At 41.3% G+C, this 19,411-nt stretch overlaps 1 protein-coding gene across 2 annotated transcripts in view; it reads right to left on the reverse strand.

Moving 5' to 3' along the window:
• The window catches only part of LOC126334708 (sodium-dependent nutrient amino acid transporter 1-like), a 175,729-nt gene that overhangs the window by 24,222 nt on the left and 132,096 nt on the right, over positions 1–19,411 (reverse strand). For both annotated transcript variants that reach the window (XM_049997217.1, XM_049997218.1), the window contains 4 exons: positions 14,377–14,478; positions 9,677–9,953; positions 2,702–2,924; positions 423–693 (listed from right to left, as the gene is read on the reverse strand). In XM_049997217.1, the coding sequence (XP_049853174.1) occupies positions 423–693; positions 2,702–2,924; positions 9,677–9,953; positions 14,377–14,478 (873 nt within the window). The remainder of the gene's footprint in view (positions 1–422; positions 694–2,701; positions 2,925–9,676; positions 9,954–14,376; positions 14,479–19,411) is intronic.

Raw genomic sequence — 19,411 nt, forward strand, 5'->3', positions numbered from 1 at the left:
TGCTTCTAACCACTTTTAGCGGGACCAAACGTCGAAGAATTGTATCAGTGTATAATGCCGTGAAACCATGCATTCATATGAAAATACTTATTGTTCGTGCAAGGACTTAGACATATAAGGTACGCTACTTATTCAGTTGCACTTCCCGAATTTAAGCGATGATAAAATTTCCTCGGTTTGAAATACATATTCAAAGTTAAAGAGGCATTACTTTCTATTTTTAGTCAAAATAACGTTTCCCTCGTCTTGCACATCCTATAAATTTTCTCGAAACCGGTAGAAATACATTCTCTATTGTATCACTGTCTTATTTATGTTCATCAGATCTAGTTATGTTCCTCGTGGAATCCATAAAAAGTAATCGCCTCTATGATTTTAGTAACGACTTTGGCAAGGGATAAAAGTAGTAAAATGACACTTACCTCAATCGTTAAGAGCCGATCCCACTGCGGCGTGATGAAGAACAGTATACCGTCCCCAGCCCCAGGGAGAGTAGCGCCCCTTATGAGGATCACGATCATGATGACGTAAGGAAACAGCGCCAAGAAGTAGGATGCCTTTCCTGAGCTCTTCACGCCTTTCCAAACCACAAAGAAGATGGTAATCCACGTCACTGCCAGACCTATAGTGAGGCGCCAGTCGGGAACTCCAATGCCTTCAGCAATATCGGCAACCTCATTCAGCACGTATTTCCTGGATGAAAAAAAGTAATATTATATATCAGAACGTAACAAGAGTATTATCCGAAGATATTCAGAACCTAGCTCTCAATTACGTACAGAAAATTTACGGATGAAATAGGGGGAAAATCTTGATACTGGGGTCGCAGGCGAGCAAGAAACTTTGTAAACCCTTTGGCAAAATAAAAGATGGATGTTACTGTCTCAGAAAAGTAAATTAATATCCGAAGGAATATAGTATAAACAATGAACAAATGCTAGGCAGTGCAAAATGAGGAGAGAAAATTATACAGTGAAGAGGGATCCAAAATAACATAAGAGACAAGGAGGAGCAGAAAAAGAAATACTGAATGAATCCTAATGTTGACTTAGCTTATTAAACTTCACCTGGGCCGTAACGGCGAGGAAGACTAAACCCAGTCACTTATAAATGTAGCAGCTACGCATTTCACAGTATGTTTCAATAATATTACCTTCAGTTCCTATTTTTCAAAGTTGAACTGACCACTTGAATTTTCATGTAATTCACTTTTCATGGAAAAACAAGTAACTTTTTACGAACTCGTTGTGAAATACATGTTATTGCTGAATTCCTAAGAGAATGGTGGGTTGCGGTCATACGGACTGTTATGTTTTTAAAATCATTTATCCACTGTGTCAGTGGCTCCCACGATAATGTACTCTCGGAAGATTCGTTCATAAACCACAGGTCTCGAACGGGTTCTTCGCAACATTCATTTTACGACATGGCGGATAGATACATTAATGCATTCACAGAATAATTTAATCTGTAGCTCGGTCTGAACAGCCCTCGGAAGACCCAAAGGTACCGACCGACTGCCGTGTCATCCGCCGATAGGCATCACTGGATGCGAAAATGGTGGGACATGCGGTTAGCACCCCCCTCTTTCCCCGACATTGTCAGTTTTAGTGATCAAAGACGCTACTTCTCCGCCCAGTAGCTCCTTAGTTGGCCTCGCAAGGACTGAGTGAATGTACCTCCCTTGCCAACAGCACTTGGCAGCCCCAGACGGTCACCTATCCAACTGCTAAACATGCCCGACATTGTTTAACTTCGGTGACCGGATGATAACCATTGTTACTGCTGAGGGAAGGCCGTTGGCCTAGTTTTACCTATAGGAACATGCTAAATGTTGGAAAGAAGTATGGCAAAACTAAGAACGATTACATTACAGTTACAATATAGCACTGGTCGCCTGCGAAGCCGAGATAGCTATTGCAGTTGAGCTGGTAGAAAGACCAAAGACGTGAATAAACATATCCGACGTTAATATTCATTGCATATCTAGTAAAGAATACGTCTAAAGATGAATGTAAACCAAAAAGAAAAACGAAGTGGCCAGAAACATTCCGAAAAGCTTGTGTGAGAGTTGCAGAGTAGGATGCGTTAAGGAATGATTGTTAAGAAAAAAAGTTCGATGCGCTGCCCTTTTTCTGATTTAATTAGAATGGAAGTTACCAAGTCAGGTCGTTGTGCGTGTATATTCTGGTATTTGCGCGCCTTAGAATGCGCTAATGCACAGACATCTGCGGGGCCGTGAGTTACCACTTGTTCAAATGTTCATCACCAGTTAAAATGTGCCTTTTTCGGAAGTGATAAATTTAAGCTAGGTAAGCAAACGCTACATTTATTTGGTTTGAGTAAACCAAACGAAGAATGCATTTGACGACACTGACTGTGGCAGGCTGCTTGAATTTGCGCGCTCGCCGACCTGACTGGGTACCTTTAGTCTTAATGAAATCGTATCAGTGCAAAGAAGCGAATTTTTTCTTAACAATTATTTTTCAGCACAACCTACCCTGCAACTATCTTACAAGCTTTTCAGCCTGTTTCTGACAACCCCTGTATATGTTTGGTAATGCCACAAAATTTATACATGACTTAACTGGTTTTCTGAAGTAGGCATTTCAGTTTAATTAGTTATCATGACTTACAGTAAGATCATAGATAAATAAAATAAAAGTAAGAAAACTAAACTCATGTTTTACATGGTACGTACAGGAAGAACAGCTCGGACGAACTCTGCAGGTTCGTGTTGTTAGCTGTAAAGTTACCTCCACTGCCAGTGGAGTCAACGCAGTACCCTTCCCATTCAGGGAGGCATTTTGCCCAGGGAAGTTCAGAACTAAATGACAATACAAAGTACAAGGATGTGATAGCCATCAACGAACAGTAGTAAGTTAGCGTAGCAATAGTTGCCAACGCTTGTCCGTACCCGATACCTGCAACAGAGAAAAAGGAAGGATGTTAGTAGCAATGTCAAGCCAGCACAAAGACCTACTCGAGTTACATTTCTCACTTGCAAAAGCAGTGTAAACAATTTTACTTCACTGGTGCATAATTGTTTAGAGTGGTGTTACAAGAGTGATAATAAGTGAACACTTAGCAAATTGTACTTATTTCTTGTTGATGTTCTGACCTTATCCAAATAATCTTCATATATTCAGTACAAGAAGCAATGATATATGTAATTATGGAGAAACGGGAACTTGTAGAGGGCCTCGACGAAAGGCCCTCACGAAAATCACAGTCAGAAGTTTTAAGAGGTCGAAGTTTGTGGGACTTTAAATGTGATAGAGAGGTGTGTGTTGTTCTGAAGAGACTCCAGACACCCTGTCCAAAACACTGCTACAAAAGTATCTTAATGTTCAAAGAGAATGAGAATTCGAAACTCGTGGATTTCTAGCAGCTCTCACTGTAGACCCAGCTTCAGAGGAGGCAGTGAAAATGAAAGATGACTGAAGTCAGAATTTGGCATGGGGCGAATAATGTTTCAAGGGTGTACCAAGAGTCTCAAATCCCGAGTTCCTCACTAAACCAGCGGTTGCGGACTCGTGCGAATTCCAGCAGAGGAATGGCAGGCAGTGTATCACGTCAAGGTGGCCTACAGTATCATTCGAAGAGAGAACATCAATCACATCCGATGGACGACACTTCGCACGCCAAGAAATGAAGATCGTGTGCAACAATGGAGGAGGTCACGTTTCCCGAGTCTGACGCCGTCCCGCAGGTGCTCCAGCGCTCCTGATGCGGGGTCATGGACTGCGGTTGGTGGATTGCCCTCCATCAAGTGCATATAAAACAATAATAACCTTACAAAAATTATGACCATTATCTTACGAACTTCATTACGGATTTCCTTACCATTACCGCTATACTCTTTTCATTATTTTTAAAGTTTGTTTGTAACTGGTTACAAACTAGTTACTCTCAGTTTCCTGATTTCCATCCCCTCTATCTTTCCATCTTTCCTTATTTCTGCATCACTTCCTTTTCATTTTTGTCTTTTTTTCTTTTTACTTAGTTTAGTAGTGTAGTGTGGTGTTAAGTTTTGGAGCTGTACAGATAACAATTTATAGAACACGTGTGCCGTGTACGGCACGGGGGCCTAGGTTCGCGGTACTTCCCTATCCACGGTTTTTGTAACTCCTGTGAGGAAGAGGTGGCTTTTCTCGTGGACGCGCGTGATTTAGAAAAGTAAGAAAATGGGTGTAGTATGTTGATAAAGAGTGTGGGTGCCGACGGATAGAGACAGGAGGAACCGTACCCTTGTGGAAAGCAGGGCGCCGCGATAGAGCGAGGCTCTTTATCTAGTCACGGCTAGGACGCTGGGAGAACGGTTAGGTCCTTGCACGGAGTACATGATGACTCGATGTAGACCTGTCAACTTTAACCTTCCCCACCTATCCAACACCACATCAGGGCTTCTCTCTCCTTTTTCTTCTCCATTCACCCCTTCCCTTTTCCTCTTGCGTAACTATCCTCCCCACACGCCATTACGTACCCTCATCCTCTGTTCTTCCCACTATCTGTTTTCCCTCTATCCGCTTCACCTCCTAACTACCATCTCCATAGTTTACCCACCCAACGGGCTCCCATCTGTTTATCCACACCCTGCAGCCTCTGTGGAACATATTCTCTCCTTCCATAATACTTCATACTTCTCACCCAGTGCAGGTCCTTCAGATGTTAAGTGAAAGTGCAATGATACAGTGCTTTCTTCGTAGATGAATATCACTTCATCACATATGTATTTTAAAATTTTGGATATTTCGTCGTTTTAGCTGTCCGTGATTAACTTTTTTAATTTAAAAGAAAATCAGTCCTCATGTGTTTTCTATGAACTCTATTCAACCTTTAAAAATGCTCTTGGCTGGAGAGAAGTGTATTGTACCGCTGACGGCCCACCCACCGCCTGTCCATATGGGGCTTGGGGGTATGAAATAACAATAAATATAAAAAAAATTAAGAAGACAATGGTGCATATAAAATGTCTCAGAAGGCCAGATATGCGAAATGTATATGCAGCCGTTGTGTTGATGGGAAGGTCTGCAACAGGTACTGTCACTCAGCAGTGTTATATTTCCATCATTTGGCTGGAATGTCACTGCATGATGCGTCGATATCATACTGCCGAACCTCGTGGTTAAGAATTGTTTCTGCTGACTGTGCAGCCTTTTACTTAGAGACTAAGATGGCTGCTTAACTACGTGTTGTCCCAAAGGAAATTGAGAAATGGGGGTTATAACTGTTTACAGAAATATGTGATGCTCACTTGTGTTAGGCTTTTATTAATAATGCTGTAATATGGCCCTTGTCGTGGCCGTTGTGTCATCTGAATGGTGTTGAATTATGGTCGAGATATTTTGCTTCTAGAAGTTATTGTGACAGCTGGTGTTGTCTGGTATTTCTTTGGACTCAGGTAGTATTCTTTGTAATCTTAAAGATTTTATCCTCTGCTTTGTTACGCATACTTATGCCTCGTGAATCAGTGTAGATAAAGGCAGTTAATTATTAGTTCACGTAAGGAAAATGCAATTGAAATATCAAAGGGGAGAGCAGTATCTAAAAGTTGGCACAAAGAGCTGAATTTTAGATGATAAACTGTGAATTTCATTATCATCATCGGTATGGCAGGAAAATAGTCTTCAGAATTTTTCTTAAGAAAGTAATTTCATTTTGAAGCGTCTTACGATTGCTCTTTTCAAATAAGAGGAATGAAGGATAAGTTAAGATGGCTCCCTGCTGGATAACTGTAACGAGACCAAATATTTGGGCAGTCCTGCTCTTCATAAATGTTAAAAGCTATTACTGTTGTTCCTACCCAATCAACTGATCTGCCTTTTGCGAATTGGGGCCAAGTGATCTGTAACACAAAGACACCATTTCATAAATGTTCTTTGGAAATACTGTCCGCAGTTGCTTCGTAAGTGCAGGTCATATGTAAAAACTGTAACTAATGAAGGAATAATCACTCATTGCGGACCTAGAATCAAAAAGGGTGTGAGACAGGGATGTAGTCCTTCGCCCTACTGTTCATTCTATGCATCAAAGAAATCAGGAGGGAAAGAGAAGAAATGTTCGAGAGTGAACTTAAAATTCAAAGTGAAAGGATGTTAATGATACGATTCGCTGATGACATTGCTATCCTCAGAGATAGTGAAGTAGAGTTACAGCATCTGCTGGATGGAATCAGTACGGAATATGGATTCAAATGAAATAGAAGAAAAACGAAAATAATGAGAAGTAGCAGAAATGAGAACAGCGAGAAGCTTAACATATGTATTGGTGATCACGAAGTAGATGAAGTTAAGAAATTAGGCTACCAAGGCAGCAACATAACCCATGACGGACAGAGCAAGGAGGACATGAAAAGCAGACTAGCGCTGCAAAGAGGGCATTCCTGGCCAAGAGAAGTCTACTAATATCAAATACAATTTTGGGAAGAAATTTATGAGAATGCACATCTAAGCACGGCGTTGTATGGTAGCGAAACATGGACTGTGGGCAAAACGTAACACAACAGAGTCAAAGCATTTGAGATGTGGTGTTGAAGAAGAATGTTGAATATTAGGTGGACTGATCAGGTACGGAACGAGGAGGGTCTTCACACAATCGATGAGGGAAGGAATATATGGAAAAAACTGACAAGAAGAAGGATGACAGGACGTCAGTTACGACATCACTAGTAACTTGCATAGTACACTCCTGGAAATGGAAAAAAGAACACATAGACACCGGTGTGTCAGACCCACCATACTTGCTCCGGACACTGCGAGAGGGCTGTACAAGCAATGATCACACGCACGGCACAGCGGACACACCAGGAACCGCGGTGTTGGCCGTCGAATGGCGCTAGCTGCGCAGCATTTGTGCACCGCCGCCGTCAGTGTCAGCCAGTTTGCCGTGGCATAAGGAGATCCATCGCAGTCTTTAACACTAGTAGCATGCCGCGACAGCGTGGACGTGAACCGTATGTGCAGTTGACCGACTTTGAGCGAGGGCGTATAGTGAGCATGCGGGAGGCTGGGTGGATGTACCGCCGAATTGCTCAACACGTGGGGCGTGAGGTCTCCACAGTACATCGATGTTGTCGCCAGTGGTCGGCGGAAGGTGCACGTGCCAGTCGACCTGGGACCGGACCGCAGCGACGCACGGATGCACGCCAAGACCGTAGGATCGTACGCAGTGCCGTAGGGGACCGCACCGCCACTTCCCAGCAAATTAGGGACACTGTTGCTCCTGAGGTATCGGCGAGGACCATTCGCAACCGTCTCCATGAAGCTGGGCTACGGTCCCGCACACCGTTAGGCCGTCTTCCACTCTCGCCCCAACATCGTGCAGCCCGCCTCCAGTGGTGTCGCGACAGGCATGAATGGAGGGACGAATGGAGATGTGTCGTCTTCAGCGATGAGAGACGCTTCTGCCTTGGTGTCAATGATGGTCGTATGCGTGTTTGGCGCCGTGCAGGTGAGCGCCACAATCAGGACTGCATACGACCGAAGCACACAGGGCCAACACCCGGCATCATGGTGTGGGGAGCGATCTCCTACACTGGCCGTACTCCTCTGGTGATCGTCGAGGGGACACTGAATAGTGCACGGTACATCCAAACCGTCATCGAACCCATCGTTCTACCATTCCTAGACCGGCAAGGGAACTTGCTGTTCCAACAGGACAACGCAAGTTCGCATGTATCCCGTGCCACCCAACGTGCTCTAGAAGGTGTAAGTCAACTACCCTGGCCAGCAAGATCTCCAGATCTGTCCCCCATTGAGCATGTTTGGGACTGGATGAAGCGTCGTCTCACGTGGTCTGCACGTCCAGCACGAACGCTGGTCCAACTGAGGCGCCAGGTGGAAATGGCATGGCAAGCCGCTCCACAGGACTACATCCAGCATCTCTACGATCATCTCCATGGGAGAATAGCAGCCTGCATTGCTGCGAAAGGTGGATATACACTGTACAAGTGCTGACATTGTGAATGCTCTGTTGCCTGTGTCTATGTGCCTGTGGTTCTGTCAGTGTGATCATGTGATGTATCTGACCCCAGGAATAAAGTTTCCCCTTCCTGGGACAATGAATTCACGGTGTTCTTATTTCAATTTCCAGGAGTGTACTAGAGGAACATCTAGAGGTTAAAAACTGTATAAAAAGACAGAGATTTGAGCTGCTGTTGTTGTTGTTGTGGTCTACAGTCCTGAGACTAGTTTGATGCAGCTCTCCATTCTACTCTATCCAGTGCAAGTTTCTTCATCTCCTAGTACCTTCTGCATCCTCCATCCTTCTGAATCTGCTTAGTGTATTCCTCTCTTGGTCTCCCTCTACAAGTTTTACCCTCTACGCTACCCTCCAGTGCTAAATTTGTGATCCCTTGATGCTTCAGAACATGTCCTACCTACCGGTCCCTTCTTCTTGTCTTGTGCCACAAACTTCTCTTCTCCGAAATCATGTTCAATACTTCCTCATTAGTTATGTGATCTACTCATCTAATCTTCAGCATTCTTCTGTAGCACCACATTTCGAAAGCTTCTATTCAGTTCTTGTCCAAACTATTCACCGTCCATCTTTCACTACCATACATGGCTACACTCCATACAAATACTTTCAGAAACGATTTCCTGACACTTAAATCTATACTCGATGTTAACAAATTTCTCTTCTTCAGAAACGCTTTCTTTGCCATTGCCACTCTACATTTTATATCGTCTCTACTTTTTGTCCCCAAATAGCAAAACTCCTTTACTACTTTAAGTGTCTCATTTCCTAATCTAGTTCCCTCAGCATCACCCTATTTAATTCGACTACATTCCATTATCGTCGTTTTGCTTTTGTTGATGTTCATCTTATATCCTCATTTCAAGACACTGTCGATTCCGTTCAACTGCTCTTCCAAATCCTTTGCTGTCTCTGACAGAATTACAATGTCATCGCCGAACTTTAAAGTTTTCATTTCTTCTCCATGGATTTTGATACCTACTCAGAATTTTTTTGTTTCCTTTACTGCTTGCTCAATATACAGAATGAATAACATCGGGGAGAGGCTACAAACCTGTCTCACTCCCTTCCCAACCATTGCTTCCCTTTCACGCCCTCGACTCTTATAACTGCCATCTGGTTTCTGTACAAATTGTAAATAGCCTTTCGCTCCCTGTATTTTACCCCTGACACCTTTAGAATTTGAAAGAGAGTTTTCCAGTTAACATTGTCAAAAGCTTTCTCTAAGTCTACAAATGCTAGAAACATAGGTTTTGTCTTTCCTTAATCTTCCTTCTAAGATAAGTCGTCAGGTCATTATTGCCTCACGGGTTTCAACATTTCTACGAAATCCAAACTGATCTTCCCCGAGGTCGGCTTCTACCAGCTGAGATTGGTACACGCCCAGAAAATTAATTGAGGACGGAAGTTGCGACGGTTCAATCCCGTCTCCGGCCATCCTGATTTATGTTTTCCGTGATTTCCCTAAATCGTTTCAGGCAAATGCCGGAATGGTACCTTTGAAAAGGGCAGGGCCGATTTCCTTCCCAATCCTTCCCTAACCCGAGATTGCGCTCCGTCTCTAATGACCTCGTTGTCGACGGGACGTTAAACACTAACCACCACCACCACCACTGAAGTTGTAAGTGCTAGGATATGAATTCGCGGTGGCCGCATCAAACCAATCAGAAGATTTGGACAGCGCCGCTTGACTCACCCTTAAGGGCGGGCACCATGTACCAGACCTTGATGGGCCCGTAGCTGGTGAACTGGCCGAGCGCCATCTCCATGTAGTAGAGCGGTTTGCCGATGACGAAGAGTACGATGATGTAGGGGATGAGGAAGGCGCCGCCGCCGTTCTCGTAGGCGGTGAACGGGAAGCGCCACACGTTGCCCAGGCCGACGGACATGGCGATGCACGACATGAGAAACTCCAGTTGGTTCCCCCACTGCGCGCGCTGCGGCGCGCCGGCCGCTTCGGCTTCAGCTGCCACCTGCAGTACAACGACATTGTAGTCCACTTCCACTTCAAAGGTTGCGTCACCACGGCGCTGATTCACAGCCTAATATCAACTAACAAAATTGCCTAGTAACTTTTGTCCAGACTCCGTTCAGCGCCTACCCTACCACAAGCTTACCAGGAGTTACCTAAAAATCAAATTAGAAAACCTTCAATTTTTTTCAAAGTTATCTCCTTTTACATTAATACGTTTTATCCAGCAATGTGCCATTCACGTTATTCCATCCCTGCAGTGTTCCTATGACAGTGTACTTTCATCTACAGCTGCAGTCACTTCCTGGTTGGACGAAAAACGCTGACCAGCAAGAAAGACTGAGTTTTAGGAAGAGGCAGAAGTCTGAGGGAGCCAACTTTGGACAATAGCGTGCATTCTTCGATTTTCCCACTGTCGAGAGACTTTTGTCAGCAGTTGGATTGTCTAGATAAAAAAATATCGTGTGACTAGGGCCCCCCGTCGGGTAAACCGTTCGCTGGTTGCAAGTCTTCCGATTTGACGTCACTTCGGCGACTTGCGCGTCGATGGGGATGAAATGATGATGATTAGGACATCACACCACCCAGTCCCTGAGCAGAGAATCGAACCCGGGCCCTTAGGATTGACATTCTGTCGCGTTGACCACTCAGCCACCGCGGGACACTATCTTGATGATAGGTGATTTTTCCTTCTGCAAACCAGCTAACTTTTCTCAAATTTTTGACGTTTGGATCCGCTAGAATATTAGAATAATATTCCTCCTCTTTTTGAAGACAATCAATTAACAGAATACCCTTCGCATCCGAAACCTCCAACGCAACAATCTTTCCCACTGATGACATCGTCTTCGCCTTCTTTGGAGCTGAAGAATCGCTTTCTGTTCACGGTTTCGATTGTTTGCTTTGTTTATGCGGGGAAATCAATGTATGGTCCGTGGTCACACGCGGACGTTTAAGCGCTTTTGGTTTTACGAAAACGCTCGGAACGCTGTTAGGAAACTGTCTAGTGAGTTCGTTTGTGATCGGTCGTGAGCAGGCTCGGCGCCCATCTTTCACAAATCTCTATCATGTGCAGCTTTTCGCGCAAAATGAAAAAGAAACACGATCTTTTGACATCCTTACAGTTTTGGGAACTTCACGCATTTTCGTATGCAGGTCTCCAGGATCATATCGTGCACTTAATGGCCGATTTCTTGTGTTGCTACACTTTTCAGCTGTCCCTCACTGCGATCATTTATGATACTTTCACGGCCTAGTTTAAATTCGGCAGCCCGTTTCCTCACTATGTAAACCGGAAAAGTCAATACACACTTTTAAAATTCTGAATGAATTTCAGTTGACGTCAAATATTCTTTTACTAAATACTTCGTCAATACACAATTTCAGCTCACCGGCATCTGGTGGCCGAGCGGTTCTAGGCGCTTCAGTCTGGAACCGCGCGACCGCTACGGTCGCAGGTTCGAATCCTGCCTCAGGCATGGATGTGTGTGATGTCTTTAGGTTATTTAGGTTTAAGTAGTTCTAAGTTCTAGGGGACTGATGACCTCTGATGTTAAGTCCCATAGTACTCAGAGCCATTTGAACTATTTTTGAACAATTTCAGCTCCTCTATTTTCGATAATTCACGCACTGTGCTTGTTTGGACATTTCCCGTCCGAATTGACTTTCAGTTTCACACGGAGTCTCTTGAAAGTACCAACTTCTGGAAACAAAAATCCTGCACGTAGTTTTGTGGTTGATGGCGAGGTCGAGAACGTATATCACTCTCGTAGGCACTTCTAACAACACATTAACCAGTCTCTTTCCACTTTGCTGTGATCTGTCTTGGTCATATGTCCATCCTACTTCCACTGTCAAGAACTGCGTCTAGGTGCCTCTTACTTTGTTTTTCTTTGTACGCATACGATGAAGATAAAATTTAATATTAACGCATAACACAACTGATGAAGCCAGTCGAGAAAAATCTGTCAACAACCCGAGACCTGACTCCATAAAACGGCAACTAATGAACGACGAGTGCACGGAAGCGTGCGATGTATTTACCTTTTCTCTTTTCCTCTCTCACTGTCTTCTCTTTAATTAAAGCTTTTTTCTTCACCCCGTTGTGTTACACAAGTTATGTATAAGAGAAATAGGGCTGATAACTATGTTTAGAGCCCAAATCCCACATCAGCAACTATCAGTGGCTCGTCTCCACTCTTCTTTTATTTTCAGCTTGTAAACAAAGTATAAATATTTTCAAGTTTGCAAGCCAGTAATATGCCATATTGTTATTGTAATATTGCGTTCATTTTCGACTACGATACTCAAAAACTAAATTGCTGCAATTATTGTAATTGTGAATGGCCGGTTATCACGAGTGTCCAAGGGAATTTAGAACCATAATTATTGGTCCTGCTGATCCACTCCATGACGCGAAACTTCTTGTAGCAAAGTGCCTCCGGAGAGAAACTTCTGCTCTACACATTCCTCCCTACGAATCACATTTCGGCCTTTCCTTAACCAAGAATAAGGTTATGATTTCGAACTTTTCAAATTTTATATCGTGCTGGATTGTCTCATCGAGGAATTGAAAGCATGTTACTGATTTACTGCTGACGTTATGCTGAAACAGTAGAGAGGAATTTAGTCTGCAGTATCTTTAGAGAATTCTTTTACCCGGCGCTCGAAGCACTAACCATCGGAAATGTTTACTGAGTAATGCAGCATTTCTCGCATTAAATATTTACTAGAGAATTGACAATATCTTAGGCAGTTGCTTATGCTATCTACTAAATTATTTGCAAACAAAAGCGATCGTTCTATACTATGGTTAGGGAAGATTGTTTATGATTATATAGGTGTAACATGTACAAAAACTACCAATTAATAAAACAAAGATATCCTCCTTCCTTTTCACTCTTGTACAAATCCGTACACTCCCGAACACTATACTGCGTAAAGACTTTGTTACTGAAGATGAAACACCAAGCTTGAAAATCATCGCTTGATTTAGAAGTAAATTTCAGAATTGTCTCTGACCAGCAGCGTTTTAATAACATGTCATAGTTATATTATCATACGATCCTCTTATGAAATAAGAAGTAGTTGACTTCATCATAATCAGTTTCAATAAACCTGATAACTTTTCTAAAATTACGGTGATAAAGAAGTGAAAACTGGGGAAGTAATGGGATGGCAAAATATCGTCTCACATGCTTTCATTTACGGAGGACTGAAATATCAGTGACCTTTTTGTACAGTGATACTGATTATTCGATGTAGCAAGTGACAAACAATACTTTCGGTGCTCATCAGCCGTCTGAATATTGAAAATAAAATTATTAATTAACTCCTGACAACATTAATCCAAAAGGGATTCGTGCAAATAATGGCAGGATTATACGTGTATCTATGTGGCCCTTCGGAGAATTAGTTTATCTCAACGGAATTCCTCCTTTTCATTGGGAAGGATTGATTAATGTTAGAACTGAAGGCAAAAAATGGGAAATTTTGTTTATATGGTTCTATTCATAAATTATATCTCACTATAAATTCTATATGTAACTCTCACCTCAGAAAAAGTGTCATGTCTCTATTGTTTTTCTTGTAGGTTAAAGTAATCCTATGACGAACTCTTATTTTCATGACCATTATCGAGCATCAAGTTAAACAATATAGTTGTGTGAGTTGCTCTATTGCTCATGTTTGAACTGTCTCCAAAGAGCCCCCTGTATCACTTCCACAAAACAATATACGTAAGCAATATGTACAACATACCTCATTATGATTTCAATATGTTACGAATTTGCTTCTCTTACTCACCCGGTTGCTGACACTCACGTCAGGAAAGATAATCACGTTCTCTGCAAATTTTCATCGAAATCAAAGTGCCGTACTGAGAAACTCTTATCTTCGTAGCACCAGCATTGGTCATCAAGATAAACTACACAGCTATAGTACTTTATCCATCCTCAGCAATGCAATCGTATGTAATGAAATAGTAAGCAACCTGTTGCATTAGCTGATTACCTCCTATTCTGGCATGATGTCTGCATTTGCTGTTCCGCTTCTTTATACTAATTTTGTACAGACACTATGCACCACATGACCAGAAAATTTTGCTGTATGCATCTTATTGTTGACACTTGCAAACTATGCCATAGGTAAAACCTTCTGAAGAAGGGTACTAAGTGCCCGAACCGATAAAGAAATTAAATTTATTGTATGGAACTGGTTGCTTATTATTTCGTTACACAATATAGTTATGAAATTTGTTGTATTGCTCCTATTAACACCATATTCATAGAGAAATCGGTATCACTCCCCGAAAATAATAAATGTAAGCATTTTGTTACCATAAATCTACTGGGAAAAACCAAGAAGATACAGTGGTACAATATGGCCCTCACACGTAACCACATAGTGATTTGAGTTCCTCTTACCTTTGCATCTTTTCCATTTGATAAGCTTGCGGACAATTTGGGACTCTCGTTAACGGGATCTGTGGCGTCGATGACGTACGCCTTGTTTAATGTTCCAAGTTCCTGTAAAATTAAAAATAAACATTTAGTAAAAAAATGTAGCGTGAATGCATGGACGGCACTAATAGTATGGACAGGATGAAGTTCTATTTAGAATAAATTCGTATCCAGAGAGCACTGCACACCGAAAGGTGTAAAATCACAACAATTCGAAAAGCTGCGACAGTTACCAGGTAATGCATTACACTAAAATTGTACTCTTGTAAAGGAAATCTTGATACAAAGTAAAGTATACTTACGTCATAGAATCAGAGGATTTTTATAGCATTCGAAAACAACAGCCAACCACTTGCAGAATTAAAAGTTTACCAACCGTTTACCATGGTTTCGACAAGCATATAGTTATCTCCAGAAGGGAAGGGACCATTGAATAAATTATTAAAACATAGGTGCAAATGTCAACCTGAAAAGGAACCATAGTCGGTAAACAACAAATTACAGTTTTTTTTCTTTTTGGAAGAGCATGCTTATTAGTAGAATCACAATGACAAAAACCGATGTTAGAGGCAAAATGGTCTTGTCTAGTACAGCATGCATATCAACCACAAATATCAAGAGCTAAAACGCTTAACTGAAGGTAGTAGCTCAATGGTGTTGAGCTCTGTCGTAAAACTTTTAAAATAAAACACAAGTGCCATTGGATCCAACTGACATTTACTATGGCTTCGTGCGACAAAGCCCTACAGCATCGAGCTACTACCATCACTTAAGCATTTTAATTGTTGATATTTGTGACTGACATGCACACTGTAGTAGACAAAAGCCTTTTGGTTCCAACATCAGTTTTTGTCGATAAGTGGTGTTGCGAGTGAGTATACTCTTCTAAAAAAGAAAATTATAATTTATTGTTTACCGATTACGTTTCCTTTCCTGGTTAACATTTGAAACTATGTTGTAATAATTTGTTCAATAGGTCCATTCACTTCCGAGGAATACAAATTAATACTTATCCAAACCATGATAAAGAATTAACTCTGCAACAGTCGTATGTGAACAAGCAAGTAAAGCAGAAATATTAGAAACGTTAAAAAGAAACTAGACGTTCGTTTTGACTTGTTATAACAGCATAATCGAACATGCAATAAAACAAAATCGTGCTGTTTCATTGGCAAATGCTATGGAATATGATGTGTCATTCTTTTCATGTGGGGAATACATTTTCACAATAACTTGAATTTACAACATGAATTCCTAATTTATTAATGTGGGTCAAGTGGACTGGAAATAAAAAGAAAATTCATATTTCAAAAACGTTGACTAGGGAGTAGAAAGGGAACGAGCGAGCGCCAAGGATCTTGACTTTGTATTTCATTTCATAGCGGTATATGTAACGCCATACACCGTCAGTTGGCTTGCGGAGTATGGATGTAGATGTAGATTTAGAACCAGAGACATACGAGGGCAGGTTGGCAAAGCTTATAGGTAACAGCATAGGTAGGGGTGGTGAGATCACTCATGGGAAAATTCCTGTACAAGTGGGTGTTAGAGCTGCACCTTTTTTAGGTTGAAGTCAGCTGATAGGTATTCTTGCTTAAGGGAATTCTCTCTAACAAAGAAAGCACTTTCGACAAAGCTTAAGTATCCGAGTAATGAGGGAATTAGTATATTTCATCAAAATATACAAGGTATTAGAGATAAAGTTAGTGAACTGCTTATAGATGTTGAGTCTGAAATTATTGGTATATCTGAACACTTCTTAAATAAGGGGATAATTCAGAGGCTTCCTTTACCAGGATACAGGTTGGCTGACAGCTTTTCTAGGAGCTCTTTGCGGTGTGGGGGAGTAGTCATGTATGTGAAAAACGGTATCCCATTCGAGTCAACTGATGTTTCAAAGCACTGCACTGAAAAGTTATTTGAATGTTGCGCAGGTGTGGTTAAATTTAGTGGAGTTAAACTTCTAACTACTGTTATTTATAGATCCCCAGACTCAGATTTCACAACATTTTTGCTAAAGTTAGAGGAGGTACTTGGTTCACTTTATAGAAAATACAAAAAGTTAGTTATATATGGTGACTTCAATAATAATTGTATAAGTGATTGTGCAAGGAAAAGGATGCTGGTAGACCTCCTTAATTCATTTAATCTTATACAAACCGTACTGTTTCCAACGACAGTGCAAGGGAATAGTAGAACAACCATAAACAACATTACTAGAAGGGCATTCTGTTAGCAAAAAAGTGAATGGCCTTTCAGATCATGATGCACAAGTGTTAACTCTAAAAGATTTTTGTGCTGCAATACATGTTAAATATAGTTATCAACTTTTTTTTAGGAAAGCTGATCCAGTTGCTGTAGAGACCTTTGTAAACCTTAACAGGGAATAAGAGTGGCAAAATGTTTATAGTGCTGAAGCAGTAGACGATAAATATAATGCTTTTCTCAAGACTTTTCTCGTGCTCTTTGAAAGTTGCTTTCCATTATAACGTTCAAAACAGGGTACTAGCACAAACAGGCAGCCTGGGTGCCTGACTAGAGGGATAAGAATATCCTGTACAACAAAGTGGCAAATATATCAAAATGTTAGAAACAGTCAAAATCTAAATGCAGCAGCCCATTACAAACAGTATTGTAAGGTGCTTAAAAAAGTTAGTAGGAAGGCAAAACGTATGTAGTATGAAGATAGAATAGCTAAGTCTCAGGATAAAATTAAAACCATATGGTCAGTCGTAAAGGAAGTGGCTGGTCTGCAGAGACAGGTCGAGGATATAGAATCATTGTGTGGTGGGAATATCCGTGTTACGGGTAAGTCGCAGATATGTACGTATTTAATAATCACTTTCTGAATGTAGCAGGTGAACTAAATAGAAACCTAGTCTCAACAGGGAATCATATAGCTCTCGTAGAAAAAAGTGTTCCGAGACTGTTACCTGAAATGCTCCTGCATGATACTGACAAGAGGGAGATTGAGTTAATAATTAAATCACTAAAGACCAAGAACTCTCATGGATATGGCGGGGTATCTAGCAGAATACTAAAGTATTGTTCTATGTATGTAAGCCCAGTATTTAGCCATATCTGTAACTTTTCCTTTAGGAATGGTCGATTTCCTGGCCTATTAAAGTACTCGGTAGTGAAGCCACTTTATAAAAAGGGAGACAGGGATAATATTTGTAAGTAGGCTGTTTAGGTTTTTTTATTGGTAACGCCACGTAGCGCTCTGTAGGAAAATCACTGGCTGTGCTGTGTGCAGTCTGTGGATGCTTTGCATTGTTGTCTGCCATTGTAGTGTCGGCGCAGCGGCAGCTGGATGCTAACAGCGCGTAGCGTTGCGCAGTTGGAGGTGAGCCGCCAGCAGTGGTGGACGTGGGGAGAGAGATGGCGGAGTTTTGAAATTTGTAAGAATTGGTGTCATGAACTGATATATATATTATGACTATAAAGGTAAATACATTGTTTGTTCTCTATGAAAATCTTTCATTTGCTAACTGTGCCTATCAGTAGTTAGTGACTTCCGTAGTTTGAATCTTTTAGTTAGCTGGCAGTAGTGGCGCTCGCTGTATTGCAGTAGTTCGAGTAACGAAGATTTTTGTGAGGTAAGTGATTTGTGAAACATATAGGTTAATGTTAGTCAGGGCCATACTCTTGTAGGGATTATTGAAAGTCAGATTGCGTTGAGCTAAAAACTATTGTGTGTCAGTTTAAGCACAGTCGTGTATAAATTTTACGAAGGGGACGTTTCATATGGCGACCCTGCCCCTATATAAGGGAATGAGTTGCGATGGATTTGAAGAAATGCACTGAGAGGTTATATGAGAAAAGTATAGAAAGCAGGTATAGGTAGGATTTTCTTGGAAATAAATGATGAGGTAAGATACTGGAAAATAAATGATGAAGTAAGAAATATGTGAACATAGATACAGAAAGCATGCTTGGATAGGATTTTTTTGGTGGAAACAAATGTTGAAATAAGACGAAAGATCTAAGGAATGAAGTTTTGGGTTGGACTGCAGTACCAAATGTTACACTGCAAACAAATCCTGCCCTTTCCTCTTGTGTTAACCCACTATGTGTTTGTGTACTCTTGGGTATTTGTGTTCTTCCTGTGTTTATGTGTTTATCTGATGAGAGTTACATAGTAGAATTTTTATGATAGTGTGTTATTTACTTTGTAAAGATGTTTAGACATTATTTATCTGTTCTGTTTTATTGCTCATGTGTGAATTTGATGTTTCAAAAGTTATTCTGATCTTTTATGTATGTACTTATGTCATAATTTTTGTAACACTGATGTATTTGCTATTTCGATTCTTTTGTAAGGCCTGTACTACTACAAATGTTATCTGTATTGTTTTGTTCTTTAATGATATATTTTGTACCTTTGTTATTGTATTCTTATGTTCTAAAATTGTAATTGACACCAGTTCATCAAATTAAGTAACTTCTAAATTACATTTCACTGCACACGTTTCTGTTGGTCATAGTATATGGACAATATGTGAGAAGTAGGGACTGATAGTGTTTGCACGTGTGTTAATAATTCAGCAAGGGACTGGATAACAGCATTGCTGGTTCTAAGGACATTTCAAACAAATTCTTTGTGATTGGACAGTGGTGGTTTATGGACTTGCTATATTCTTCGCAAGGCTCTTTGAGGGTGATTGTGCAGCTGCACATTCGCAACAGATGGCTGCTGGCCACCTCTACAAGGACTACAGTGGGTCTACACCTTTGATGACCCACCAATACCATTATTTCTACAAGGACTACAGTGGGTCTACACCTTTGATGACCCACCAATACCATTATTTCTACAAGGACTACAGTGGGTCTACACCTTTGATGACCCTCCAATACCATTATTTCTACAAGGACTGCAGTGGGTCTGCACCTCTGGTGTCCCACCAATAATAATCTCTACCAGGACTACAGTGGGTCTGCTCTGTGATGACCTACCTACCGATAGTCTTCAACGTCGACTGACTCTGCTGTGGTC

This window comes from Schistocerca gregaria, chromosome 2 (genome assembly GCF_023897955.1).
Source record: "Schistocerca gregaria isolate iqSchGreg1 chromosome 2, iqSchGreg1.2, whole genome shotgun sequence".
Taxonomy (NCBI): domain Eukaryota; kingdom Metazoa; phylum Arthropoda; class Insecta; order Orthoptera; family Acrididae; genus Schistocerca; species Schistocerca gregaria.